Source organism: Podarcis raffonei, chromosome 15, assembly GCF_027172205.1.
Source record: "Podarcis raffonei isolate rPodRaf1 chromosome 15, rPodRaf1.pri, whole genome shotgun sequence".
NCBI classification, from domain to species: domain Eukaryota; kingdom Metazoa; phylum Chordata; class Lepidosauria; order Squamata; family Lacertidae; genus Podarcis; species Podarcis raffonei.
The window spans coordinates 1,036,443-1,063,951 of record NC_070616.1 but is presented as its reverse complement, the minus strand read 5'-3'; the positions used below and the strand labels follow the sequence as shown (position 1 = coordinate 1,063,951).

Below are 27,509 nucleotides of genomic sequence, written 5' to 3'. Positions count from 1 at the left end.
AGAGCCGCCTTGGAGCTCCCTGCTGCTGGAGCTCTGTCCTCCTCCTCATCTCAGTAACTGGAGCCCACCCCTTCCGGGACGGGACGGTCTTTCCTCTCCAAAGAGCTCAGAGAAGCTCACGTGCATTTTCCACAGGGGGCTGGGGGAAACCTGGCTCCACATGAGGACAGAGAGAGGGGCTCCCCTTCTCCTCCACAGCTCAGAAGATGGGGCGTTTCAGTGGCCCAGTGTGCACATTGCAATGCAGAAGGGTCCAGTTTCAGCCCCCGACGTCACCAGGCGAGGCGGGGAGAGCAGGACGGACCAGGAGGCTAACTCGGTTTGCCCTCCTACGGACTCACCTTATAATCGAACTGGACATCCATGTATTTCCCAAAGCGGCTGGAGTTGTCGTTGCGAAGGGTCTTGGCATTTCCAAACGCCTGTAGAGGAAGAAGAGGACAACAACTGATCTCCAGCCGTGGGGAAAGGACTCTGGCTCCAGCACAGCCCCTCGGACTGCAGGCCTTGCCTTGCTTGACTTTCTAGCCTGGTCCCCAGCTGGCCTCGACTTGGACTCAAGTGCTGACCACTGCAGGGCCTCTCCTGCCTCCACACAGGCATCCTGGGCCAGGGGCTGGCATATGGGCTCCCTTGGTTGTTGGCACCCAGCAGAGCAAACCAGGCCACAAAGATGGGGCAGGTCCACCAGGTAGGAGCGGCTGTGCTGTGCTGTGTCCAGCTCTCTTCCAGGCCCAAAAGCCACAGAGGAGAAGGAGCAGCCGCAGCCCGGGCACCTTCTGAACTGGGCCTCGTGCTCTTACCTCCAGGACTGGGTTGGACTGCAGGAGCCGGTCCTTGATGGTCTCCACCTGCTCGCTGGCTGGGCAGGTGACGGCGTAGTACTGCAGCACCTTCTTGGTGGCTTCCGTCTTGCCAGCCCCGCTTTCCCCCGAGATGAGGATGCACTGGTCCTTCCTCTCCGTGCGCAGAGAGCGGTAGGCATTGTCTGCAATGGCGTAGCTGAGGAGGAGGAGAGAAGCAAAGGGCCACAGTCGTCACCACCCGGCCAGCGCCACCATCGGCGCTCCCGGGGCCTGCAGGGGGTGGGGAAAGGAGGCCTGCCAAGGGGGCATCTGTGCCAGAGTTTTGCTTCTAGTTCTTCTCTCTTCACCCGCCTGTGCCTTAAAGAGCTTCTGCTGAGGCTCTTTCTCCAGGCACCTTCCTCCTTTATTTCCAAAATGTCTACCGTAAACCCAGTATGCATTGCCATTAAAACAAAATGTAAAACGGGTGTAAAAGCACGTTAAAACAGGGACTGAGACTGATATCGACAACTACAGGGTCAGATCCCATCTGGCCAGGGAAAGGCTGTGGCAGCATCTGATTCCCGTGATGCGGCCGCGAGGGGCTGCTTGGCTGTGGTGCCCCAGCTGGGGAAGGATGCCCCCAAAGAGCCTTGCCCAGGGCCCACAGGGCAAATGTTTGGGCACTCAGGGAGGCACTTTCCACTGCTAGAAATCCTCATCGACGTTTCAAGGATTTTGTCTGCTGGGTCATAATTGAGAATTTGTACCTTTTTGCTGTATGCTGCCCTGGGTGGTACATGGAGAGCAAACTATTTTAATAAATAAATTAAAAAAATTTGATAGGGTTTGGGAGAGACTAAATCCCGATTTTAGCATTCTTTTCCACTCCCTCCCTTCTTTGCTTTCCCTCATCTCAAGGAGGCTGAAGCTTGCAATCAAGAGCCTTGCAGATCCAACAAGTTGGGAGGCATCCTGTCCCTCTAAAAGACAGCGCTCCGCCCACTCTGGGCCAAATCCCAGGGAAGATGGGTAGGGGGGCAGAATGTGACCTGGGATATCCCCTCCTTCCCTCTCTTCCTCCCTCCCATCTCCCAAAGCAAAGGCACTCCCTAGATTTTGTACACACACGCCCTGCAAGCCGTGCGGCCGGGTGTTTCGCGCACGAAGGGCTCTTTTGTCTTACGAACCCTCCAAAATTGTGCTCAGAATCAGCGCTCCGTTCTCTAAATGAGGAGTGTTCACCCAGCTATGCAAACAAAGATACTCTGGCGGGTTCCTGGTCTCTTAGCAACGTGGGAAATGTTGGGCAGAGGGAGCAGGAAAAATCCCACCCTCTGCCCTCTCGTGCACACACACACACAGATTTTCCTATCCTTTGGGTGTGGCTGGCGGCCTGCAGCTCCAGAGGCCCAGGACAAGCAAGAGGGGGAGGGGGGCTGGCTTGACCCCTGGCGTTACCCACAGGTGAGGAGAGACCTCGTAGAAGCTGACGCCCCGGTAGCGCTCCATGTGCTGCTTGGTGTAGATCTCCAGGTCCTTGTAGGGATTGACGGAGACCAGGACAGAGCCAATGTACGTCTGCAGAGCAAGGGAGGGAGGGGAGGTCAGGAGGCACGGGGAGGGGGAGAGAGCAGCCTCTGGGACACCTGGCGACCCCTCATAGTGACACTCTTCTTCTTTGCCTCGAAATCTTCCTCTAAGAAATGTTTCCTGCATCCCTCAAACAACTTTGCTTTCAGCTTAGGAGAGGAGGCTTTCTCAGGGGGTTATTACTGAATGTCATGAGAAACTGGGGGCGGGGGCAGAATGGTTTGCCTCCCTCAAGGTTTGCCTGCGGGGCTGAGAGCAGCTGCCCCTCAGGCCCCACCCCAGCCTGCCCTCCTGGACCCTCTGCTCCAGAACCTGCAGTGGGACCGCCCTGCTGGGGTCCAGCACCCAAAGAGAGGGGCTCTGTGGGTCCCGTCGGGTAGAGCCCCACAGGGAAAGAGGAAGCTGCTGGGTGTAGGGGGCTGCCCCACCCGCTCCACTCACGTAGATGAGGTTCTCCTTGAACCGCTTGCGCAGATTCTCGATGAAAGCCGCTTCGCTGGTGAAGTTCTCCAGCAGGACAAAGTCCTGGACTCCCACGCGGTCGCGAGCCGTCAGGGCGCTCTCCATGGCTGCTAGCCGGACCCCGTCACTGCCGACAGGCTGCAAGGAGCAACAAGAGGGGAGGCTGAGCCAAGCGGCCAGAGGTGGACAGGGAGGGAAGCCTCGCCGTGCCTGGGCTGGCTGTCAAGGAAGGGCCAAAGGACGGAGGCCAGAGCGAGGGCTGGTGGGGCTCAGGGAGAGGCATGTCCACAACAAGGAGGGGACAGAAGTCCACACGCCCCACTCCAGCCCAGCCAACGCCCCTCAGCTGGTTCACTACCAAAGTTTTAACATCTCCTAGAGTAAATGAGTCCAGGTCTCAGAAGCCACAAACGGCAATGCAAATCAGGATCCTTCCCAGGAAGGCTGCGAGGCAGAAGGGAGCGGCTTTCCCCAACACACACACACTCCACTGGCATCCCGTCCAGGCCTCCGGGTCCTGCCCTCGGCCAGCAACACCCTGCACGTGCCATGGGCGCTCACCAGATGGTTGGCCAGGTGGAAGCCCATTGGGATGAGAGACCTCTTCTGCTGGATCTGGGCCAACAAGCCCTCGACATTCATGGCTGGCGCGAGAGGGAACACAGCGTCCCACGTCCTTCGCTTGCGGGGAGTGGAGCGGAGTGAGCCTGCCGGCCTCTCCCCAGCACTGCGCAGAGCCCCCCCCCATGGAGGAAACTTTCCATGCCAACAGGAACATTTCCTCCCCTAGCAAATCCCCAGGAGGCGAGAGGGAGAAAGGAGGCGCACCTGCGCTCCTCAAGCACCCTCTTCACCTCTCCCTGCCACTCTCCCTGCTCAGGCCCCGCAGGGAGCCTTGGGGGGTTGGCTACTGGGAGGGGCTCTTTCAAGGGGGGGAGACCTGGAGTTTGGGGGGCAGAGTGGGGAGAGAAAGGCAGATGCCTCAGAGACAGTTGAGCATCTCTCTCTCTCTCTCTCTTTCCTCCCCATGTCTGCAGGGGCTCCTGGCACTAGCCAGCCCCACCCCACCAGTCAGGAACTCCAGCCCCCTCAGCAGCAGCAGCAAAGGGAGCCCAGAGGTTTTCCTCCAAACACCAAGGAGGGGAAAGCAGCAGCAGGAGGTCACATCCAAGCCGGACACACCTCCCCGCCCTGGTCTCCCCAGGTGCCACAGGTACAGTTGGGGGACAAAGTGGTGGCTCTGTGGGGGAGGAGGGCAGTGTAATATATGACCTAGGTGCCAAATGGCCCCTTGAATCTGGGTTACGGTCACCACAACAGAACATCTGCTCGCCAGGGGGTTGGACTAGATGACCCCCAGGATCCCTCCCACTGCTACATTTCTACGATCCTGTGATCTCAACTGCACTGCCTGATTGTACTTGTTCTTACAACACTTCGCTAATCCCAGCATGCAAGGAGGAGAAACACACACACACAGGGGAAACTATGGATTTTTAAACTGTGTTTGCCAACCTGGCGCCCAGAAATCTCCACACAATCGCCATTGGACCTGCGTCAGCAGCAAAACACACCTGGGGAATTTTGGAGACTGGAGGAGAGGGCAGTGTGGGAGGTGGGAGGGGACTCACCACAAACCAAGGGAGACAAAGCCACAGTGATGCCCACCCCATGGGAGGGCGGAAGGAGGGGGAGAAGGGGAGAAGCAGGACCCTCATGGGACCCTCACCCCCACACAAATCCTGAAGGCTCATCCCTGGCAGGCAGCCCCCTTGGCCAGCCAGATCAGCTGATGGGCCTGTCTGGGACGAGACAGCCGTGCTCTGCACTGGCTGGCTGCCTTCCCTGGGACGAGGAGGTGGAGGCAAAGGCCCCAGGGCTGGCTGGGAGTGGGCAACCTCCCCTTCCTCCGGGACACGTGGCTGGCATGGCTGGCCCACCTGCAGCTTGTCTGCAGACGGGACTGAACCTGCCCGTGGTCCTGAGGGTCCTGAGCCTCTGTCCACCGGAGGGAAGTGCTAGATAGGGGAAGCGGAACACAGGCAGGGTAGTTTTTGGACTGCCTGGTGATGCAGGCAGTCAAATTCTGGTGCAATTCTGGTGCTAAACATGATGCAGACGTGTTCACTGTTTACCCCCCCCCCCTCACACACACACATTTTGTGCCAGGATTTTACATGCCTTTCTTGCATCTTGGATTGGGTAAAAGCAAATAAACGTAACGTTTAAAAATAGTACCATTAGGCGTCTTTCTGAAGCAAACAAGTGTAAATTCTGCAGTATTTATTCAAACAAGAATTATAAACATTCCCATCATCGGAGGCAGAGCTGTGAGGCCCAAAGGCCACCCAAAGGCACATTGTTTTGTTGGGGTGGGGTGGAGAGATATGGGGAAGGAAGGAGGGCCTTTTGGACACCCACCCACCCTGGGCTTCCCTTTCCAAAGTAGAAGGAACTTGGGCATATAGAGAAGAAGTTCAGGCTGCTGCAGCCTCAGGAATTTCCCTCCCTGCCTCTGCTGGACCCCAAGCAGTGATGCCGGGCAGAGGAGAGCTTGCCTGGCTCCCCAACACCCCACACCCCATAGAAAGGGGTCCTGCTTTCCACCAAGCCCAGAGGCCATTTCCTCCAGAGGCAGAATTGACAAGAGAGATGGAGGAGGCTTAGCCTCTCCCCTACTCCAGAAGACCCTCACCCCCTTCAGAGGATAGGCTGGCCAGCACCACTGCTCCAGTCAAACCATTCGCTGGCCTTTTGAAATCTCTACAGGGTCCCTCCCTCCCCCAGACAGATGCAGGCACCCCCTCCTCAGCTGCCAGGAGTGGCAATGGCACCATTGTCCCAGGGGGTCCCTGCCCTGGCTGGCAAAGGGGCCCCACATCACTCTGGCCTGGCTGGGGCAGCCTAGCACCCAGGCCAGGTGTCAAGAGGACAGGTGGACAGCCATGGAGCCCTTCCAAGGTGCCTGGGCCACCCTGCTCCCTCCCTCCCTCCCTGCTTGTTGCTCTAGCCGCCCACTAGGCAAAGCTCCCCTTCCGACTGCAAGACTGAGCATGTCTCACGAGGCGACTTCCTCCTGGTGCACAAGCAAAGAGGAAAGGCCGCAAAAGCAAGGTTTCTCCAGGCCAGCTTCCCCATTGACTCGCCAGCGCTTCTGCTTCCAACTTCCCTTGTCTTGCTGCCCTGCCCCTCGGGCTGGGACTTAGGAGGGGGGCTGTGGGTGTCGCTCAGCTGGTCCTGGCTCAGCCCCCCAAAGGCACCTGAAGGTGTGAGGCCCCAGTGCCACCAGAGGGTCCTCCTTCAACACCCTTCGGAAGGCTTTTTCGACTGTTTCATGGATTCACAATACACACCCAGAGCAAGGAGACAGGGCAACTCAGAACTGTCCCGGGGGCTGCAGCTGAACAAATGGGCCTGTTTGCAAGGGCAGGGTAGGCTGTGTCTGGGGAGACTCAGGGGCCGGCCGGCCCTGACAAGGCTCCTATGTTAAGGGAAGCTGAAGGAGGAATATTGCCTGAGGCAGAGTCTCCTCTCCTTCAAAAGCCACCATGGCCCAGGATAGAGAGGGGGGTCACCGGAGGATGATGAAGGCTCCCCCTCCACGCCAGTTCACCCCGGAGGGGCCCTTAAGGCACACCAGGCCTAGCTTTCCTGGGTCACTGCAGGACTGGGGGGGACAGGACGACTCCAGAGCCTCACTGCTTGTGGGCTCCCCTCCCCATGTCCTGATCCGGCCAAGAAATAGGCTCCCTCCCCACACCAGATCCAGGAGCCCCACAGAGAAAACCTCCTGAGCTTTGTGGCCACATTGACACCCCCCCACCTCCTCCCAAGTACAGGTCTGCCCCTGCAGGACAGGGCCACAGGGAGGGGCATCAGCTGGAGGTCAGGATCAACCCCCAGGAGACCCACGGAGGAATTTCCTGCCCCTCCTCGCCCTCTCCCCACCGCAGAAGAGCCTTACCACAGCCCTGAACTTCATGGCTGCCCCTGGCCAGAGTCACGGGCCTCGCTTCTCAAAGCAGGGATCCAAAGGAGGTTGCCTCTACTCTCTGCCGCCTCTCTCCTCCCGGCAGCATCGCCCTGGGCCCTCCAGAAGGCCTTCCCTCATCGCAGTAGCCGCCGCTGCAGGAGCCCCCCTCCTGGCTCCACGGTGAGCAATGGGCAGCAGAGGCAGGCGGGCAGGCGAGTGGGCACACCCTAAATCACAAGCTGCAGCAAAAGCCTCTGCCGGCTGCCTTGGATGAATAGTTCCCTCTCAGCAGGCAAGAGGGAGAGAAAAGGAATCCAAGTGGCTGGGAAAGTTGGGCCAGAGCCCAGCACTCCTCATAAAAAGCCACAAGGAGGGGGGAGGGCGGGAGGGAGGGAGGATGGCGGGCCCAGCTTGGCTCCCAGAGGAGGACGGCAATGGGGAGATGCCCAGCCAAGGTAGCCCAGGAGGGAGGAGCAGGCGGCCACCAGGCCACATCCACGGGGCAGTGTGAGAACTGCAAATATATAAGCTAGGGGCTAATGGCACCTTGAATTCTGAGCACGCAGAAATCTCCACATAGTCGCAAACTGACCCGCAGCAAAAGGTGCCTGGCGCATTTCGAAGACTTCTGTGAGGCAACTCACCAAAAGGCAACGATTGACCCTTTGCCGCCTTCTTCCCCAAAGTCCACAATGTCCTGCAAGCACTTTCCTACACCTTGGCACTCTGGGCAACAACACCCTGTGAGCATCACACACTCACAAAGTACGAGAGGCTGGGGGAGATCTGGGCCCCCCCCGCCAACAGGAATTTGCATGGGGGCTTCCAGGTGGGGGGCTGTGCTGGCTCTTCTGCTGCACTGCCACACGGCCCAACCTCCCCTGGATCTCCACATGGCCAAGCCTCTGGGAAACAGTGGGGGGGGCAAGGGCAGCAAAGGCAACTGAGGGGTCTTCTTCAGCAGTCTCTTCTTTGCCCGGGGGGGGGGGACGGGGGAGGACAGCTGCATGACTCCCCTTGGCAGCGGTCGGATCCCGGCCTACCTGGCCAGACTTGCTCTACTCACAGTTGATAAGCACCTGTTTCGCAGCAGGCCTGGAAGGGGCCAGGTGGAATCTCTCCCTGGGCTGGGCGAGGCTCTGCCAGCTGCGCCACCAGCCAAGCATCTCTTGTTGTAGGCCACAAAGGGCAGGATTCAGAAGGGGCAGAAGGGCCTTGGGACCTCATCTGTCTGTCCCGATGCAGGACTGCCACGCTCACACCTGAGAGATCAATCGGTCAACTGGTTGTCCGCCCCCCCCTGCTTTGCCAGGATAAGCCCTTTGTATCCTAACCCCACAGCTGCTTGAGAAATGGAGGCCACAAGGGAAGGGAGGGGTGGCACCCTTAGGTGGGGCGGGAGAGCCTCCCATGTGGCCAAAGGCAGCCAGGCAGCCCCCGGGAGTGTGAGCAGGAGCCCCTCAGTCACCCTGGGCCTCCCTCCCAGGTACAGGCTGCGAGTGGAGGCAGAGTGTCTCTCCACAGGGAGCTTTGGGAGGAGAAGCGCCCCAAACAGGCCAGTCGAAGGGGTTTGCTGGCTCTCAGCTGCCCAGTTCCCTGAGGCCTGTGGGTAGGCATACACATCCGGATCAAAGTCAGCCCCGCTTCCATATACAACAGAGGAGCACAGCATCTGGTGCCAAAAGGCCCTCAGGGTGAGGAAGAGCGGGGACAGGCGGGTGGTGGGATCCAGAGCCCATGCGGAACAAAATGTCAGATTGGTGCCGCTTGCACCGGACCCTGCTTTGTTGTTTGCTCTTGTGCGTTGATCCCCCTCGCCACCCCCAGAGCGCAGCAGCCAGGCAGACCCTGGCTCAGCCCAGTCGCCTGCGGAGCTTCTCCCTGTCCTGCCAGATGTGGCACTGAGGAGAAAGAGCTGGATTCTGCTCAGCCAAAGCCTCTCCTCCTCCCAGCAGCCAGGCCGTCATTTTCCTTTTAAGGAGAAAATATGTTTTCACTGGGAAAGTTCAGTGTCCAGAGCCTGCGGTTGCTGGAATCCTCCACTGCTGGAAATGCCTCCTCCCTCAAGAGGCTCAGGGGAGCGGAAAGACTCTGGGGTCCCCCTCCTGCATCCCCCCTGCCCCACTTGATGCGTTGGGCTGATCCAGGCCCTGGTCCTGAGCCGCAGCAATGGGGCAAGAATGCCCTGCAGACAGGGCCTCCCCACGGTTGAGAAGGCTCTGCTCCTCTGCAAGTCTGCTACCTGGCTGCTCTGAGGAGGCTGCTGCAAAGGACTTAAGGTGGGGAGGACGGACAGGGCCTGCCCCCTCCATCCAGGGTCCCCTCGGGGACACCAGATAGGAAGTGAGAGAAGTGCCGCTTGCAGCCCTCCATTTTTCAACGGAGGAAGCAGGATTTCCTCTGGATGACTCCCCCAGCACAATCCCAGGGAAAAGCTTCTAAGAATAGGAAATGACTGTATAAGGGCAGATTTGCACTGGGTGCCTGGCAGTTTGGGAGGGGAGCTGAGGAGAGCAGCAGAGCAGCTTTGCTGCTGCAACACAAACACACACAGAGAGAGGCAGGATCTGTCCAGGAGGGAGGAACTGGCCACTTTTCAGCAGCCTCTTCGCTTTGCACAGATTCAAGGGCACTGAGGCAGCGGCTCTCTTTTCCTCCCGCTCAGCAATGCTTTTGTCTAGGGCTAAGCACCTTGCTTTGACTCCCTGCAAAGCCAGGATGCTTCCTGACATCTTTCCCTTGGGCCTCTTCCACACCTGCTCCACATGCCAAAGGTCCCCAATGGCAGAGCCAACCCTCCCTCTCCACCACACACACACACACCTCACTCCCAGTAAAAGTTGAAAGAGGACGCCTCTCCCACAGAGCACTGGGGCCAGGGGAGTCCTCCTGGGGCCCCAGTGGGGCAGAGGAGGAGGACCAGTTGCCCCCCAACAACAGGTCACCCTTTTCCCTGACAGGGACTCAGTACCTGCAACCCTGTACAAAAGAGCAGTCCCTGCTGCTGCTGCTGAGAGCCAGTCTGCGAGAACTAATTAATCGGAAGGGAAAAAGCCCTCGCCCAAACCCGTCCTGGGGGGGCCCTGACAATGAACAGAGAGCGCTGATCAGGCGTCCCTCGTGGCTCCTGGCAGGTTGGCACAACGTCCCAGCTCTGAGCCCAGGCGCTGAGCACGCCGCCTGCCCTGTTGATGCCTGACGCCCAGCCCCAGGAGGCGCTTAATGGCTTGTTTGTTCAGCTCCAGACACAGGCCTCTCCCCACACAGAGGGGGCGGCATGGTCGTGCCACCCCCAGCCTCACGCTCAGGGAGGGGCGCCCCAGGAAGGCTCGGGCTTCTCTGCTTCTCTGGCTACTTGCTGCAAGGACCGACAACGAGGTCCAGATCCTGCTACTCCAAGGGGCTCCCAGGAGCCATTGTGGGCTCCTGGAGGAGCAGAGGCAGGCAGGCAGCTGGGAGGCAGCTGGGGGACGCCACAGACCAGGGCCAGTTATTGATTTGCTGCCGATTCCCACACAAAGCCCCTGGGAATTAAGGGAAGGGGGAAGCCTGTGGAGGAGGCAGGGAGGTGGCAAAACGCAGCAGCTGCTCCTACTCCCCTTCCTGCGGCCCCCGAGGACTTCCTTCCCCAAGAGCAGCCATGGGGAGAAGGGGCTCTACTGGGGGCTGGGTGGGACCAGGAGCCCAAAATAAGCCACCCTTCAAATTGCCTGATTGCCAGGTCATTTCCAGGCCCCATTCAAGGGGTTTGCATGGCGTTTGAAGCGGTGAAAGACTTAGGCCTTAAATATCTGAGAGGCCACCTCCAGCCCTCCTGACCCTCTTGGGGAGGAGTAAGATCAGGGGAGGGGGGCCTTCTTGGTAACTCCACTGCCCTTGGATGTTGGGGGGGGGCTGGAAAAAGGCATCTGTCCTGCATGCAGAAGGCACCAGGTTCTGCCCCCAGAGGCATCTCCAGGGAGGGCTGGGAGAGGGAGTCCTGCCTGAAGCACTAGTGACGGCGTCACGGCTACCAGTCAGTGCAGGTAATACTGAGCTGGGTGGCCAGCTTCCCTTGCCCTTCCCGCAGAGGTGCAGATATCTGGCACCTTCATTGCACAGTGTGAAGATGCACCTCTGCACCCTGGCCTTGAACACTCGAGATGCGTATTTTTAGAACCCTGCCTATTCTTGTGATTGTAATTTGTTTTAATCTGTTTTTAATCTTGTGTTTTAAATTTTTGCAACCCACCCTGGGACCTTAGAAGAACACAAGGGCCTGCTGGACCAGGGCGGCGGCCCATCCAGCTGGATGCCCCAATGGGAAAGAGGCCCTGAGAGCAAGAGCCCTCCCCTGCCAAGGTTTCTAGCCAGGAGGACTCAGGCGAAGCACTGCTGCCTCCCTCTGTGGAGGAAGAGCACAGCCATCCATAGCCTTTACCCCCTTGTATTCCTCTAATCCTCCTTTAAGGCTGTCTGTCTAATCCTCTTTGAAAGAGCAGGTAATAAAGTGAATAAACAATAAGCTACAGAAATGTTCATCCCATGGGGAACAGTCAGGGGAGCCAAGGAGAACGCCCCCAACCTCTCCCAGCAGATGGGTGTGGAAAACGCACCTTGAAACAGCCCAGACCCCACCCTCCTCGCCTTTTCCTCTTCCGGTAAGCAAACATGGATGGCTCACCCAGGCCCTCCTGGCTCTTCCTGCTGCTTCTCTGCGGAGACGGCACCTTTGCACGCCCTAAAGTTTGGAGGAGTTCCCCTCCCTCTCCACAACCTGCCCGTGAAGTGAGAGCTTTCCAAATTCCTCTTCCTAGGAAGGCTCCCCTTATTGGTGCTGCTGGCCAAACACTCGTGACTCATTCTTTATTGCAGGATCCCAGCCAAGGCACACGAAGCAGAACAAACACGTCTCTGGGGACCAGAGTGCCAAGGCAGTGCCCCACCCAGACAAGGGCAGGCGAGGTTTGCCCTGCCGTCTCGTGAACTCTGAAGTGCTGAAACCTCCTCAGAACAAGCACCACCAAGTCCTGCAGGGGCTTTTCTTACTCAACGTGGCTCGGCGGGAAGCGTCTGCTTGCCGTGCAAAAGGTCCAGGCCCAGTGGCGTCCCAGGCAGGGCGGCCAGCCAGAGGGACCAAAGGTCTGACCAAGGCAGCTTCCTGCCCTCAGCAGCTGGGGTGTGGCTGCCGTTCTGCTCAACCATGCCAGCCTCTTTCCATCATCATTCCTTTCAGATTGTGAGTCTGCTTGACTTTAAGTTCCAGATGAAGAACCAAGCTGAGCTGTTCGGTTGCCTTGCTGCCAGCTCTGTCTGGCCAAATAAAACCAGGTCCCCTTCCGATTCTGCTTGTGTGTCCCCCCGTCTCACATTACACAAAAATGTAATCACGGCCAAAGATGATGGGAACTGTAGTCCAACCAGCATTCAAAACTTGCCAGGCACTGAGCGCATTTTGCCCCTGGCTATCACTTGTGACCAAGTGAAGATGCCTGGGCGCCAGGATGACACCTAACGTCTTCACCATCTGGAGGTGCCTGCCTTGAATCTGGACTGTTTTCACACACTAGCAACGCAACCTGTTAAGATTCTATCTGTGATATTTTACCTGCACAATCAAAATGAATTTCAGGAACCAAAAAGTCATATTGAAAAATATGACTTTCAAGGCGTCTGGTGCCCAAATGGCAACTAGGAATTTAGTTTTGGTGACTGTAACCCTGGTTTAAAGAGCCGTTTGGCGCCTAGCGTATATATCTGAGTTTCTAACAGAGTCCAGCGTTAACACTCAGGCTGTGTTCAAAATTCCCCAGGCGCAAGGCGCATTTCGTGTCTGGCCCAGGTCCAACTGCAAACAAGTGAAGATGCCTTGTTGCCAGGTTTCATGGCTGACATTGCCACCATCTGGCTGGTGTGCAGCAGTTTTCTGTTCCTGCATGCTCACACATCAAAAGACGTTGCTGCATGCCAGCCAGCCTGCCAATCTGTGGCGATGTCTTGTTGCTATAATAAACTTCATTGGGGGAAAAGGCAATTGGACAGTGCATTGTGGTGGCTGTAACCAGGGTTTGAAATTACCGTATTTTTCGCTCTATAGGACGCACTTTTTCCCCTCCAAAAATGAAGGGGAAATGTGTGTGCGTCCTATGGAGCGAATGCAGGCTTTCGCTGAAGCCTGGAGAGTGAGAGGGGTCAGTGCGCACTGACCCCTCTCGCTCTCCAGGCTTCAGGCAGCTGTCCGCAAACCTTCTGAGCACGGCGGGAGTTCCCGCCGGGCTCCAAAGGCTTGTGGAGAGTAGCCTAAAGCCTAAAGCCCAGGGAGCGCAGCGCTGCGCTCCCCGGGCTTCAGGCAGCTATCCGCAAGCCTTTGGAGCCCGGCGGGAACTCCCGCCGCGCTCAGAAGGCTTGCTGATAGCAGCCTGTTCTGGGGACTGGGGAAGCCACGGCTGAGGGGGGAATAATTTCCCGCCCTTTATCCCCCCCAAAAAACTAGGTGCGCCCTATAGTCCGGTGCCCCCAATGGAGCGAAAAGTATGGTAGCAGAGCACCAGGCGCATTTTGTGCCTAAAGATTCTCCATTTGCGAACACCTCAAAAAGTCTGGGTGCCATTTTTTGTGCCTGGCTGACACTCCAGGATTCCTGAAATGTAGTTGCTTTGAAGCCTTGAAGCAGACGTTAAGAATAGACAATATGTTAAGGAGTTTAACAATAGAGTAGAGTGTTTTGAAAACTCAGGTATGGTACCAATATTTATATCACCAACACCAAATTAAACATGCATTAACAGTGTTGCTGACCCCCCCCCCCAGTGGTGACTAGACATTCTGTTTTAACACCCAGAACCCAGGTCTCAGAAACCATTTGGCTCCTAGCTCTCCTATCCCAGTTTATCACACTGACCGTAACCTAGATTCAAGGTGCCATTTGGCGATAAGCTTATCCACCTGAGTTTCTAATACTGCACCCCGACACTACAGATCTGCTTTACACCCACAATATATACACACATGAAAGGTTCAGGGAGCTATGGACACTTCTGATCCCAGAGGCTGGACCCACAACTGCAACAGCCGCCTGCACCTTTTGCCGCTGTCCTTGCAGAGGCGCTGGGGAGTGGGGCAATCCTGCAGCGCCTTCTCCAGGAAGCGTTATGGGGCAAGACAGGAGGGGGGGAGCCCTGCCTGGGCTGCAGACTGAGATGGCAGCTCTGCTTCCAGCCTGTCATGGCAAGCCCCCCCTCCGCACAAGTCAGGCCCATGGAATGAATGGAATGCAGTTTGTGTCGAGATCTGGCGAGGGTGGGAAAGAGGGAGAGAGCTGACTTCAGTCCTACTTTCCACAGTGGGGAGGAGTGGCAATGCCAGCGTGTGGAGAATCTTGCTGAAATTCCTCTCTTGCACGGGACCCAAGTAGGGGAGAGGAGCAAGGGAGGGAAGAAAGAGCGCAGGGCCCTCCGCAACAATGCTGGCAATGAGAGGAGAGCAGGAAGCACCCTGGGACAAAATGTCAGGAGGGAGGCTTTCGTGCTCCCAGAGACCCGAGTGCCTGGAACAAGACACAGCTGCTGGTTCTTCCTGCCATCCCCACATGCAGGGAGAAGGGCCTGGGTGGAAAGCTGGAAACCTCCTTTGTCCACGGAGGAGCACAGGAACCCACCAGCCTCACAAGTCCCAAGCCCTGAATCCCTACAATTCAAACTCCAAGGCAGTAAGTGGGACTAAATTCCTAGGACTGCGCCGAGTTGCAGGCCTGGAAAAGGCTGGGATTTGGAATGTTTTATGTCCTGTATGTAAATGATTTCTATTCTTAGCAGCCTTTCCCCTCAAGAACCTTCTTTCTCTCTCAGCAGAAGAATCTCCCTTGCCAAATATAAAAGCGTCTCAAGTGGTCTTGTTCCAGAGGACTTCAGCCCCACCCCACCCCACCCAGGAATTTCCCATGCCCCCTTCAGCTGCCACTCCCAGCAAACAACCCACAGATGTGGGTCCAAGCCCCACCCCAGAGGGCAGATGGTCCTTCTCTCTCTGACATGCCGCATTCTCATCCCACAAGCTGGGGGGAGAGGTGGCAAGGCCAGCCAGGGACAGGCGACTTCCTAAGGAGCCACTCAAGCCAGCTGGAGGGTTTGCTCTTGACAGAGCACACACAGGGATCCCAGCAACCTTCCTGAGCATAATGATGGTGATGAGGGGAAAGACACATTCAGGCACCTTCAGTTTGCAGCATATTCATGATTATCGCCTGGAGTAAACAATGTCTTGTTTTGCTTCTCAAAGGCACCAGAGGATAAGCACAGAAGGAGAGTCTGCTGGGCCAGGCCAAGAGCCCACTGCTCTCATAGGGGGCCAACCAGATGCCCATTGCAGGAAGCCCACAAGCAGGATCCAAGCACAAAACCCTCTCCCCCCCGCAATCTCTAGCAACTGGTATTCAGAAGCATCACTGCCTCTGAGCTTGGAGGAAGAACACAGCCCTCCTGGCTAGTAGACATTGATAGCCGCCTCCTCCTCCTCCATGCATCTGCCCAAGCCTCTTTTAAAGCCCCCCACATTGGTGGCTACCCCTGCCTCCTGCAGGAGCAAGTTCCACAGGTTAACCATGTGGCTTGTGAAGGACTTTCTTTTGTCTTCTCCAATTCACTGGATGTCCACAAACCCTTGTACCATGGGGGGGGGGGGAGAAAAACCTCTTTTGCCAATATGCAAAACGCCCCATCGTGTCCTGCCTCACTCACTTACCTAAACCAAAAAGGCCCCCCAAAGTTGTAACCTGACCTGATAGAGGAGTCTCTCCACACACACCCTGTTCATTTTGGTGCCCCCCTCTCCTTTTAAAATCACTGTTCATTGTTATTACCTGCAGTCCTGCACAGCACAGTTTGAGCCCACGGCATTTCACAACAAAACATCCCCCTGGCCTTCAGTTTTGGAGACCCCAATGTGAGGCTAGCACTTCCCTGACCGCAGGAGCATATTGCTTTGTGACAGAAGGCAAAAAACAAAACACAGGTGATCATTTGTTGCACTATCCACAAGTTGGCAGATACCTTTGGTCCCTCATTTCCAGGACTGTGTGCATAATAAAAGTTCTCCATAATAAACTCCACCATTCTCCACCAAATGTGTTTGGCTGCCTTCTTCTGAACCCTTTCAGGCTTGAAAATACCCTTTTAAAGGCAGGGCAACCAGAAATGTGCACCATGTTCCAAATGTTTTGTCTAATGTTACTGTGAAAGCGGGAGTTTCATTTTCAATCTCTTTCCTAATGGCCCAGGCATGGCATTTGCCTTGTTCACGGCTGCTGCTGCTGCTGCACACAGGGTCAACATATCTTCACAGAGCTATTTGCTATGTCCCAAGGTTTCATTGCTGGTCAGTCGCTGCCAGTTCAGACGCCGTAAGAGTAGATGTGAAATTTAGATTATTATTTTTTTGCCCCAACACGCATCACCTTCCATTTGCTTACAAGGAATTGCTTTCCCATTTTACTTCCCACTTGCTCAGTTGCGGGGGGGGGGGGGCGGAGTCAGTGGGGAAGAAAAGTAGGAGAGAGGACTCTGCCTTGCACATCCTGCACAGAGAGAGAGGTGGACCTGAAGGCTGAAGCACTCTGAATTGAATCCCCGCGCAGCCATCCTGGGGTGAACATGAACCAGGCTCTCAGTCTAATCTACTCCACCGGATTGTTGTGAGAATAGGATAAGCCTCTGCCTGCTCACACACACGCTTACTGGAGGAAGAGCAGGATGAATGAAAAAGCACCTGCGTTGAAGGAAGGGAGTGCTCACCAAGCTTTGTGTACAACCAGCCAGCGGGCTGCCCCTCCTTGTGGGAGATTTTGGCTCTGTTGTGACAAGCACTAGAGAAGGGCGCAAATGAATGTTAGGCTCCATCTGTTTAACCTGGGGAGGAAGGGAGGCTGGGAGGGCAGAGAGACCTGCAGAACCGCATCTGAATACGCACCAGCCTCTTTCCAGGATTAGAACATCACCCTCCCTCTTGTATGAAGTGCTAACACTTCATTCTGCATTGTCTCAGGGATCTCTCCGTGGTTCTTCATTGGGTGAGACTTAGGCAAGTGAAGAGAGGAAAGAGAATTGACCCAAAGGGCTCCAAAAGTGTTCATCTCGCCCCCAAATGGCAGGGGGCAGGAGGCTCTGGGCGGGGAGAGGGGGCAGGAGGGAGGAGAAAGGATGCCCTGTGCTTTTCAGGAGTGAAAGCTCTGCCCAGGCCCAGCCAAAGGCCACCAAGAAGCCGAGAAGGACCTGAGATGCAGCAGGTGGTGTGGGAGCAAAGCACACAGCCCAGGATATAAAAGGCAGTTCAATCTAAAACCAATAATCCACTCCCTTGGAAAAGCCACCAGGCAGGACTCCTGCCAGGCCCTCTAGGGAGGCAAGGGGAGGGGCTGGCTCCAGGATGCGGGGAGGCCCCATGGAAGCCCTTTACCTGTCAACAAGATAAGGGCTTCCACCCAGAAGCTGCTCAACTGGCCCCAGCGGCAGCCAGCACTGCCTGTTTAAACGACAGAAGCCAGGAAATTAGCCAGGCTGCAGCTAAGCGAGTTAGAGGCATTGTAAGCTTGCTCTTATGTTATTAAACCAAGCTGGCCGGGGAAACAAAGGCTCAGAATGTGCAGGGCAGACATGATTTCGGGGACACCAAGTCTGGCCAACAAAATGCATTTTTCCTGCACAAAGAACGGCTCAGAACTGACTGCGCCGCACCAGCAGCATCAGCCACTGGTGGCGAAGGAAGCCCACCCAGAACATCCAGCCAGGACTCCACTCTCCCGGAGCAGCAAAGGCTTCCTGCTGGAACCACAGCAGAACAGGCTGCAGCTGAGACAGTCCCTCCCGCTGTGTCTCACTAGCAAAGAGTCACAGCTCCAAAGCCCTCCTGGGATCATCCATGAGCACCACGGAGGTGGGCAAGGCCTTCCTCTCTCAGCAGTAGCAGCGCTGCACCCAGGTGCCCCTCCCTCAGAGGCACCACAGAAAGCAGAATCCGCTTCTCCCAGCATTTCCGGACAGCGCTGAGAAAAGAGTTCCATCTCTCTGCTCCCCACCATCACATCCCGAGAAGCCAGCCATGCTAGTTTAGGTACCAGCTCTGCATCAGGCTGGCAGAGGCTTCAGACCTGCAAGCTGGCACCAGCATCCAATTTGCAAATGTTCTGGCAACCTGACATATGGGGTTTTTTCCCCAGCCCAACTCACAAATGTAAGATAAGGGTTTTTTTAAGTGCAGTGAATTCAAAAGCTGCGATCTGAACCAATACTGCTCTCCTCCATGCCACCCAATTTCTAAGGGGAGGGGGAGCAATTCTGCAGATCTCACCCACTTATCCAAGGCAGAAATGGGCAGGGGGGAGGCGGAGAGAACCCATGTCTAAGAGTTTCTCATGCAGACACAGACTGCCATGTCCTTATCACACCTCCATGGCTGAGACCCCCCAACCCTCTGTTCCCCTGCGCTGCAACTGGGAGCCAGGAGACCTTCAAGCAGCCTCTGCAGAGGTCACCTGCTGTGCTTCCTTTCCTCTTTGCATCAAGCCACTCTTGGCAATGCTGATTGTGACTAAGAGCTTCCATAAGACTCATAAGCAACAGGAAATAAGAGCCCAGCAGCTCAGCCCAGAAAGATTAGGTAGCCCACCCTGAGAACAAAAAAATCCCCTTTGGGGCAGTTCTTGACTTTCCGCTCAGAGTCCAGCTTCCCTGACCCAGCAGCTACTTCTGTAAGCCAGGTCAAAACCCTGGAGAAAGGGGGGGGGAGTGTGTCTGTGTGACTCCTCCAAAGGCCACGGGGTTTCCCTGCAATCACCAAGCACTGGAATGCAAAACGGAATATGAAAATGTACACGCCTAAACCCTGAGCAGAGCAAGAATACCTTCCCCTCTCCCAGGACGTCCACTAAGTAAGCATCCAGCCTGCCCTTGCAGCTGTGGATTTGCTGACCTCAGGTCACTGTTAATTAATGCCAAATTCACTCCAAGGGTTCGGCCTGCTAACAACCTTGACAGAGACACAAGTTGCAAGACACCCATACAAAGGTGGCAGAGTCCAACTCATTTTCCTTCCCAAGGTCACCAGAGGTTTCATCCCTTCTGGCCGACCCTCACCCTCACTCCCACTGCACTGAACAGCGACCCCAACTCTCTCACCAGGCACTTGGAAAGCCACACACACACACACACACACACACACACACACAGGAGCAGATGAATCTCCACTCCCTCAACAACATAACTGCAAGCCTGGTCAGCAGGATATACCTGCCCTTTAGGGGACCTCGCCTGGAGCTGAGTCCCAAGATAATCAAAGAAACACACAAACATAACACAGTATAGGAATCCTCCTGGCCTGCATCTGGGATTTGATGTTCCCATACACTGTTATATGCTGCTTATACAGATTTATACTATATACACGAGTGGTTCCCAATTGGTGGTTCGTGGACCCCAGCGGATCCATGTAACCCACCCAGAGGGTCCTTGGCTCCATTCACATAACAAAAACTATCATAGAGATATCAAAGTTTTCAAAAGTAGGAGGTCCATGGCTTGGCTTTTGAAAAGCATGTTACTTTGGAATCACTTATAATGAGATTTTTTATTAAAAAAAGAAATATTATTAAAGTGACTTGCCCAGTGGAAAGTTAAACATGGAAGTATAATATGCTACATATGGGAGCAGAGTGCTGCTTGCCCGTTTCCCACAGGCATCTGGCTGGGAGAAGGTGCTGGACCGGATGGGCCATGGGCCTGATCCAGAAGGCAGCCTGAGTGGCTACCCAGGAGAAAGTCCAGTTGAGGCTGAATCTGCCAGGTTGCCTTGCCTTCTCTTTTAACACAGCCAGAGGCCCCTGCTGCACCCAGAAGGGAGGTGGGCTTCACCCCTGAGCTCGGAGTGGGGCGTATTCACGTGTAGCTGCTGCCTGGCATACAGGACTGGGGTGGAACGGATGGCAGCAAGCGGGTATGCCGTGCCATGGCCTGCTTCTCCAGGGCCACCATCCCCCTGGGCCTCAGTTTCCCCGCCTTCCCTCCGGGAGAGCCAGGAAGCGGCTGGCTGGCAGCAGACGGATTAGGCGGAGGAGCAAGAGCCACGCTTCGCCCCGGGCAGCCCAGATGCCCTTCCGCTTTCGGGCGGCGGCGGCGGCGCCCTCGCAGACCCGCCCCGCCCCGGGGCTGCCGGCTGCCTCCTGCTCCGGCGCAGCGCAGTTGTTGGCGGCAGGGCCGGAGCGGGGCCTCCTCGCCAGAAAGCGAGACCCGCCGCCCCCCGGGCCACCGGCCCAGCCCTCGCCGCGGGGAGCCCACCGGGGAGGGGCCGCGTTCACAAGAGACACGTGGACACGGGACTCCTCCTCTGCACGTGGAGACCTAGCTCCTCAGGGTCGGAGGAGGCGGGGACGCGGAGGGGGAGAGGAGCCCCGCCGCGCGAGAAGGTCCCGCAGCTCCGCCGGGCTGCCTTCGCCCCGTGGGAGACCCCGTCCGGCGGGCGGCGGGAGAGGCGCTCTGCCCATGCTCAGAGGTCCGTCCCCCGCCTCGGCGCTCGCTCCTGGCCTACCTGGCTGAGTGAGCTGCTGCTGCCGCCTGGCCCTCCCGCTCCGCCGCGCCCTCCTCCTGCCCCGTCGGCGACGCTCGCTCCAGCCGCTCGGTCGGATCGGCGGCGGCGGCGGCGGCGGCAATTGGGGCTCCCGTGACGGGCCGGGCGGAGCCGTGGCAAGGGCGGAGTGCGCCTGCGCGGCGGGGCTGGCGGGCCGGCCTGGCTCGGGCCCTCCCGGGGGGGCGGGGGCGGGAGGGCAGGAGAGCGGCCTGGCCACGCCCCTCCGCGCCTGCGCGCCCCTCTCTCCTCCCGCGGGCCCGTTTGGGCGGGAAAGGCGCGCGCGCGAGAGAAGCCCCCTCAGGACGGGGCGGGGGGGGCTGCCTCGGTGTCCCTGAGGGAACTTCCTCCGCCGCCCCGCCAGGTGAGGCGTTTCCCCGCCTCGGTGGCCCAGCCTCGCCCCGCGGCGGCACTTGGTCCCGACACCCGCCCTCAGAGCTGCCGCCGCTGCTGCCTGTCCGAGTGGGCAGCGCTGAGCGAGGCCTGAGCGGGTCCGAGGCGGCTCCCTGCGCAGTGAGAGGGATCCGGGCCAAGGCCTCCTCGCTCTCCTCGCCCTGCTTTGGGCCGGCCGGCTCTTTCCAGAGGAGCCTCGTCCTTGTTGCCGGAGGGCCTCTCTGGGCACGGCAAGCGGAGGAAAGGCCAGGCCTTTAATGCTGGCGGTGACTTTGAAATACCAGTTCTAACATTTGTCAACTCTTCAAAAAAAAATTTAAAATTTTGTCAACTCTTGGAGGAGGAAGAGAGCTTGGGATCTGCTCTGCTCACATGAAGAAAGCAGGAGAGAATTGCAATTGCTGCAGCCCTTCCCAGGCGCCCACTGCAAGGAGAGCAAATAGACGAGGGCTCTGCCATGCAGAAGCCCCAAGGAGACTTTGGGTGGGATTTGGCCATATGCTGCGCGTTGCACAGCACATGCACTATCCTTAGGGGCAAAGTGGAAGGGTGAACTCCCTTGCAAAAATGGCCTTTTGCAGTTCCCCGCCACCGGCAGTCTTTGCCTTGTGGTTCATTTGAGCCCAGCCCTGCTTGCAAATCTGACCAGTTTACAAGGCGTCAGGCTCTGGCAGTTGGCAAGTCCACGGTTTGTTTGTAAAAGGTTGTGGCTTAAGGCTCGGACTTCTCCAATGAAAGATCTCGGGTGACAGAAGTGTAAGAGACACCTGTCTGGAGAGTTGCTGCCAGTTAATGTGCCCAGTGCTGGGCCAGATGCAGCTTTAGCCTGTAAGGGAGCACCTTGTAACACCTGTTTGCTCACTTTGCCTGAAGCTCTGCAGATTTCTAACAATGATGGGAGATAGCGAGGGCAAGGACAGTACTGCACTGGAAGGACTAACAATCCAGCTTAGGATAAGACAGCTTCCAACGTAAGGGTAGCTGACAGGCTTCTGATAGGGTTGAGTCTTGCCTGTTTTCAGATGCTCCCAAGTGAGCTGTTGGCAGCTAATAGAGCAGTAGAGGGTTATTTTAGTAATAAAATATTTCAAGTTTCTTATTTTGAAGCATCTGGAGACAGGACATTTAAACGTTCTAAGTGCATTTATGTTCACAATGGCAGGCTCTCCAAGCTACACAGCTCTTATTCCCCAAGAATCTCATGTGTCGTATTCAGAATAGTAGAAGACTGCTTGTGGGTCCATGTCAGAGCTAAGAGGTAAATTCTGTGTTGCTGACTTGGTAAGGATTTCTCCCCACCATCACCACCTCTGAAGTCACCAACAGTTGCACATTTCTGTTATTTTTAGAAGGACCTAATGGACTCAAAAAAGCCGTGCTGCTTCAAAGCCTTGCAGAGAATTCCAGCCCCCCAACCCACAAAACAGATATGTCACCTAGGTCCCACATGAAGCAAGAAGTAAGAGTGCATGTAGACCCCATTACTCTGAACCCCACCACATCAAGTCACATCGCACACAAGATCACATGTATAACACAAACAGCAGTGCAGCGCAGCATATTAGTGCAACATATCAGCTAAAGGAGAGATAGGCATTCTAGGGAACGTGCCTATTTTATAGATGGGGAACACTGAAGCTGAGGAAGTAAGCATGTAGAAAGCATTTACCCCAGTTAATCTCATTTAACCAATCCATAAAGGCAGCCAGGGCGGGGGGTGAGGAGGACGGCAGAATAGAAAATGGCCTGGTGCTAGAGGAGAACATAAGAGACTCATAAGAGAGAGTGGGGGCAGGGAGAGGGAACCAGGAGCTCAAAAGAATGCACAGGCTCCAGCATGTGGCGGTGGGGAGTCTGATCTACATGGCATTCTCCCAGCTACTCCCAGATTAAGTCTTCCAAGGTTGCCACAAGTGTCCTGCCAGCAGCAGCCTCCAGCCTTTTCATGAGTGGAACTGCTGCCATTGGACTACAGTGGTACCTCGGGTTAAGTACTTAATTCGTTCCAGAGGTCCATTCTTAACCTGAAACTGTTCTTAACCTGAAGCACCATTTTAGCTAATGGGGCCTCCTGCTGCCGCTGTGCCACTGGAGAACGATTTCTGTTCTCATCCTGAAGCAAAATACTTAACCCGAAGTACTATTTCTGGGTTAGCGGAGTCTGTAACCTGAAGCGTATGTAACCCAAGGTACCACTGTACAGTACTGGCAAGCCAACCCTGCTGCTGTCACCACAAGCTCCATCAGCAGGCTGTGGCAGCCCAGAATGTTACCCGCCCTCTGAGTCCTCTTCCCCACAACCATTGTCATTTCACATTGGCGCATTGGCTGGTACCACATGGGCACAGGAGCTGTCTGAGAGGGCAGAGATAAACAACCACAGCAGAGCCAAAGGCGGGGGGGGGGGAGAGAAATCCTGCCGTTATGACAGGGCCTAGCCCTTGTTACTAGGAACATCCTGGAGAGTGGGGAAAGAGTCCCAGGGTAACTTGAGAGCCAAATCTTGTCACCAGAGAGCACAGGGCAAGGAAGACTTTCCCCTGTGGCTCCCACATCGGGTATAGCCACTAGTGCCCCACAGCCCAGCCCATGATCCACCACAATAGACACTGGAGAAGACCAACTGCAGGCACAGCAATAATCATTCATCTGGACTGTATAAAGCCAAGAGCCAGCATCCTTTGGCAATGCAGGCTGTTAGCTTTTGGAGGTCCCAATAACGCCAGAAACGTCCACTCCAACCTTTGTGACCTCTTGAATTTGGAATCCTGCCTATGTCACCTGCACAAAGAGTTAGAAACCTGCAGGCAACCTTAATTTAAAGCAACAGAGCAGATATTGGGAGAGATGTGCAAAGTCCAAGCCAACAAATGCCTCCTCTTCACCCGTATGGTATTCCAGATCCAATCATTCACCAACACAGAGACGGCCTGAAGCCCAGCTAATTTTACACAGCTCTTGGAGCCTTTTCCTTTATGCCCCCGCCCCTGCTACTTGACCACCTTGACAGATTTCACTGTGTTTGCTTTTAACTTGCTATAGCATCAGTCCAGTGGTCTGAAATACGGACACCGTTGTCTCCTCTTTCCTCTGGCCTTGCAAGGGCCAATTTTCTCAAAGCTTGAAGTTGTCACTGGGTATTGTCCTCATTCTCTTCACAAGCCATGCTAGAATGCCCCTTTCCATAAATGCAGCAGTTCCCTCGCACTGATAGAATCCTTCCTGAATCGTGCCTCCCTCTTCGTGTTTGTCTGTGCCAAGTTACCAAAACAAGAAAAGGAAAGCAGGTTTAGGCAGCACAAGAAGAGCCATGCTTAGCCCCTCGATCCTGACCAACCTGGCAAATCATTTCTCCGGTGGGGATAAACTTGGTCCGCAGCTCCATCCTCCCAGGGTTCGGTCTCTGGTTTTCACCATCCCTCTGCAGCCGGCGGACATCGAACAGTCCTGGCATTCTCTGAAGGAGCAGCAGCAGCACAATAAACAGCCTCCTTGGCCCAGCAGCGGAAGAACTGGAGGCCTGTGTTTGTACAAGCTCTAGGTGTGAGCTCAAGCAACAATGCAGTTCAAGCACTTGTTTCCACGTCCTTTCAGCTGTTCCAAGAGCCTTTAATTTATGTCTTTGCTTATTGCTTTTAACTCCAATGTTTCTTCTCTCAGACCCAGGGGACTCTGGAGACCTGGATGGACATTGCAATTTTTGGCACCACCTTTGTGACCTTGGCTGTTCTGCCCTGAGAAGCTGCAGCGGAAGGGCTCTTTTCCTCTCTGGGTACATTAGCCCTCCTGGTCCCCCTTGCCCAGCCGGCGCCAGGTGTGTCTTTCTTTCTGTCAGACAAGGGGCAAAGCTTTGTTTGTGTGCTAATTTGGTAAATTATATGTGCAACTTTTCACCCAAAGGCTCCTGAAGTCAGCAAGCTGTTTTATTAATAAAAAACAGTGGAAACATCATAAAAAGAGCTGCAAACACGTATACTATATAAAAAAAGGCCACCACTGGCAGTAGGCAAATACATGGCAGTGATAATCCGATCTGAACACCTGCGTGACAGTCTTTACCAGTCTGTGAAATGGCCAGGGAGAAGAGAGGCTGCGCCCAAAGGAAGGAGGACCAGAGTCTGCACTGGTACCACAGCCAAAAAAGACCCTCCCTGCATGTGAACAGCCTCAAGGTCTATGGATGAAGGGTGATATACAAATTTAATAAATAATAATAATGTGGCCCCTTCCATGTTTCTGCTGGAGGGGAAGGAGGGATGTGGAGCAGGGCCTCCCCGGCAGATCTCAGAACGGCAGGCGGAATAACCAGGTTTAACAACACTTGGGACGAGATGATAACCAGCACTTTGAACTGGGCTCAGAAAGAAATCAGGAGCTGATTAAGAGGGAACAACAATTTGCCCTCTCCTTATCTGAGAGGTCTTCTATGTCATCAGCCGTTCCATGACAGGCAGAAATTCTACATGCTCGCATTTTGCCTGCCACCACATCTCAATGCTAACAAAAAAAAAAAAAAGCATTTTGAATTTCTGCCTGTTTTTATGTAAACCACCTTGGGAATTTCTTCTGGAAATATCTATAATATTGATATCTATAAACAGATAGAGAGGAACAGAGGAAAGCCTATAAATCTCCACCAGCTGCAAAGCCCTTGTCAAAGATAGAGTGGTTTACAGTAGTTGAAATATGTGACCAAGACATCATGGGTGATGAAAGTGGCCAGGTTTGCCTTCTGCAGGACAGACACAGCAGCCAAAGCCCAGCTACTGCCAGCATCTGACTCCAGCCAGGCTCAAAAGAAGGAACGCTACCCCTTCCAGAACAGGCTGTGTCACCGCTTCTGAGTCTCCTTATGTCTTTTCCAGAATAAGTTTCCCATTTCCAAAGCAAATTCCTTGGTGGGAAGTACTTGCCAACAGTTTCTCCTATTCCTAAAAACATGGAGCAGACTTGAATCTCTCTTTTCCTTCAGAAGTGGTTTAATGGATGTGCCTTAAGACCCAGGCTGAAACAAAATATAAGAGCAGGTTTTAAGAAATAGATGTAAAATGGGGGAGGGGGGACCAGGAACTAAACGAAGGTGGAAAGGAGCCAAAGAGTACAGTGAGGAGAAAGGGAGGCTGGGACACAGCTGTCCAAATATATTCCCCCGAGATAAGCAATCCAAAAATAAAACTAGTTTATTTTTGTTTGGAAAAATGTACTTTTCAGTAATTTATTTGCTGAAACTTTAAATGTTGAGGGGTGATGAGCATGCCCAGAAATACATATGTACCTTATTTACTTGAATCTAATGCTCACGTTTTTTGGCCAAATTTCATTGCAAAAATCAAGGTGCATTAGATTCGACGGCACATTTACATTCGCCAGCAATTCCTTTTTTTTTATTTCAAGGTTCTGAAAATGGAGGTGTGCATTATATTCAGTGGTGCTTTAGACCTGAGTAAATATGGTATACGAAAAAGAAAAACTCTCAGCTGTTACTGTTGGCTTTTGCTACCCATCTGCAGCCTTTGCTGATAAAATTGAGCTTATATTAGTGCTAGAATCACTCCTGCTAAGGGTTCAAGGTGGAGTTAGGGTTAATTGGTCTGATTAATCAGCTGAATCCTTCATCAGAGATTGAAATCCCACCTCTCTTAAAAATAGACTGTCATGTACACTACCCAAACCAGGGTGGGAAGAGGCACCCTCGCCCAGGTATCAAACTTGTGTTGAAAGAGAAAAGTTGCCTTCTAGTATAAAATAACAGTGTCCTTTCAAAGACTTCATGTTTTCCAAGATGTCTCACAGTTCTGATGAATCTTATATTTATGGAGCCACCTTGGCTCTGGTGTGTCACTGGCTGTAACAGGGAGAGTGGCATAATCCCAAATGCAAAGGGACAGTGAGGAGGAGGAAGCAAGGGAAAGGTTTTGAACTTGGTGGACTTAGGTAGGAAACCTATACAGAGGTTTGTTTGCAGAAATCAGAGTTAGTTAGGCATCCACTGAAATAGCTAAATATACTTCAATTGTTGACAGTGCAGTTGAGAATGCAAGGTTGTCACAACTATGCTGCAACCTCCCTCCCCCTCTTGGTGGGGTGCCTGGTCAGTCCCCATTCAGGTTTTGAAGGAAGAGAGAATGAAGGAATGATCTGGTGGACATACACTACTGATTTTCTCCCACGCTGCAGTGTTACCCTGCAACTGCTTCCTGATGGGGAGTGCTCTGGAAATTCACCCGCAAGGGCTGTAACTGCCTCTTGGTGATGAGTCCCGCCAGCCCCCGTGAACTTTGTCTCCTGCCCTTTAGAGAAACTGCCTTGCTTGGTCCACGTTCCAGGATAATCAGGTAAGACGGGAGACAATGTTCTGGGACTCTAAGGCTGGGCCGTCTCAAGGAAATCATAATTTAGTTTGCAGGAAGCAGTGGGGAAAGAAACAATGGCTCTTATCAGTGGGTATTTTAGGGACCAGAAAACATGTGAAATATCTTGGAAACATTTCCTGTTTACATAAAGCTGTGCTATGTAAATGCAGAGGTTCACTATTTATCCCCAAGAGAGGGGGTGGCCATTGCTGGCTCCTGCCTGCATTAAGGGATGGAGAGGGGGGAGCAAGCTGTCTGAAGAAACCTGCAATGTTTCACTTGCTACCCCTCTGGCTGAATTGTCCTCAAGTGATTTCACTTAGGCAACTTGAAAGCAGACAAATGTTTTCTTTGAGAAACAGC

At 54.8% G+C, this 27,509-nt stretch overlaps 1 protein-coding gene across 3 annotated transcripts in view; it reads right to left on the bottom strand.

Annotated features, from left to right (window-relative positions):
* The window catches only part of MYO1C (myosin IC), a 36,021-nt gene extending 11,756 nt beyond the window's left edge, over positions 1-24,265 (bottom strand). The window contains exons 1-5 of one of the 3 annotated variants that reach the window (XM_053367698.1): positions 24,131-24,265; positions 2,820-2,978; positions 2,251-2,366; positions 804-1,002; positions 342-422 (exon numbers count right to left, since the gene is read on the bottom strand). In XM_053367698.1, coding sequence (XP_053223673.1) covers positions 342-422; positions 804-1,002; positions 2,251-2,366; positions 2,820-2,978; positions 24,131-24,247 — 672 coding nt within the window. In that variant the 5' untranslated portion in view covers positions 24,248-24,265. Of the gene's footprint in view, positions 1-341; positions 423-803; positions 1,003-2,250; positions 2,367-2,819; positions 2,979-6,804; positions 6,926-20,364; positions 20,401-24,130 lie in introns of those variants that run through there. The other 2 variants (XM_053367700.1, XM_053367699.1) reach the window with 2 other exon arrangements.
* Positions 24,266-27,509: the final 3,244 nt, after the last annotated feature.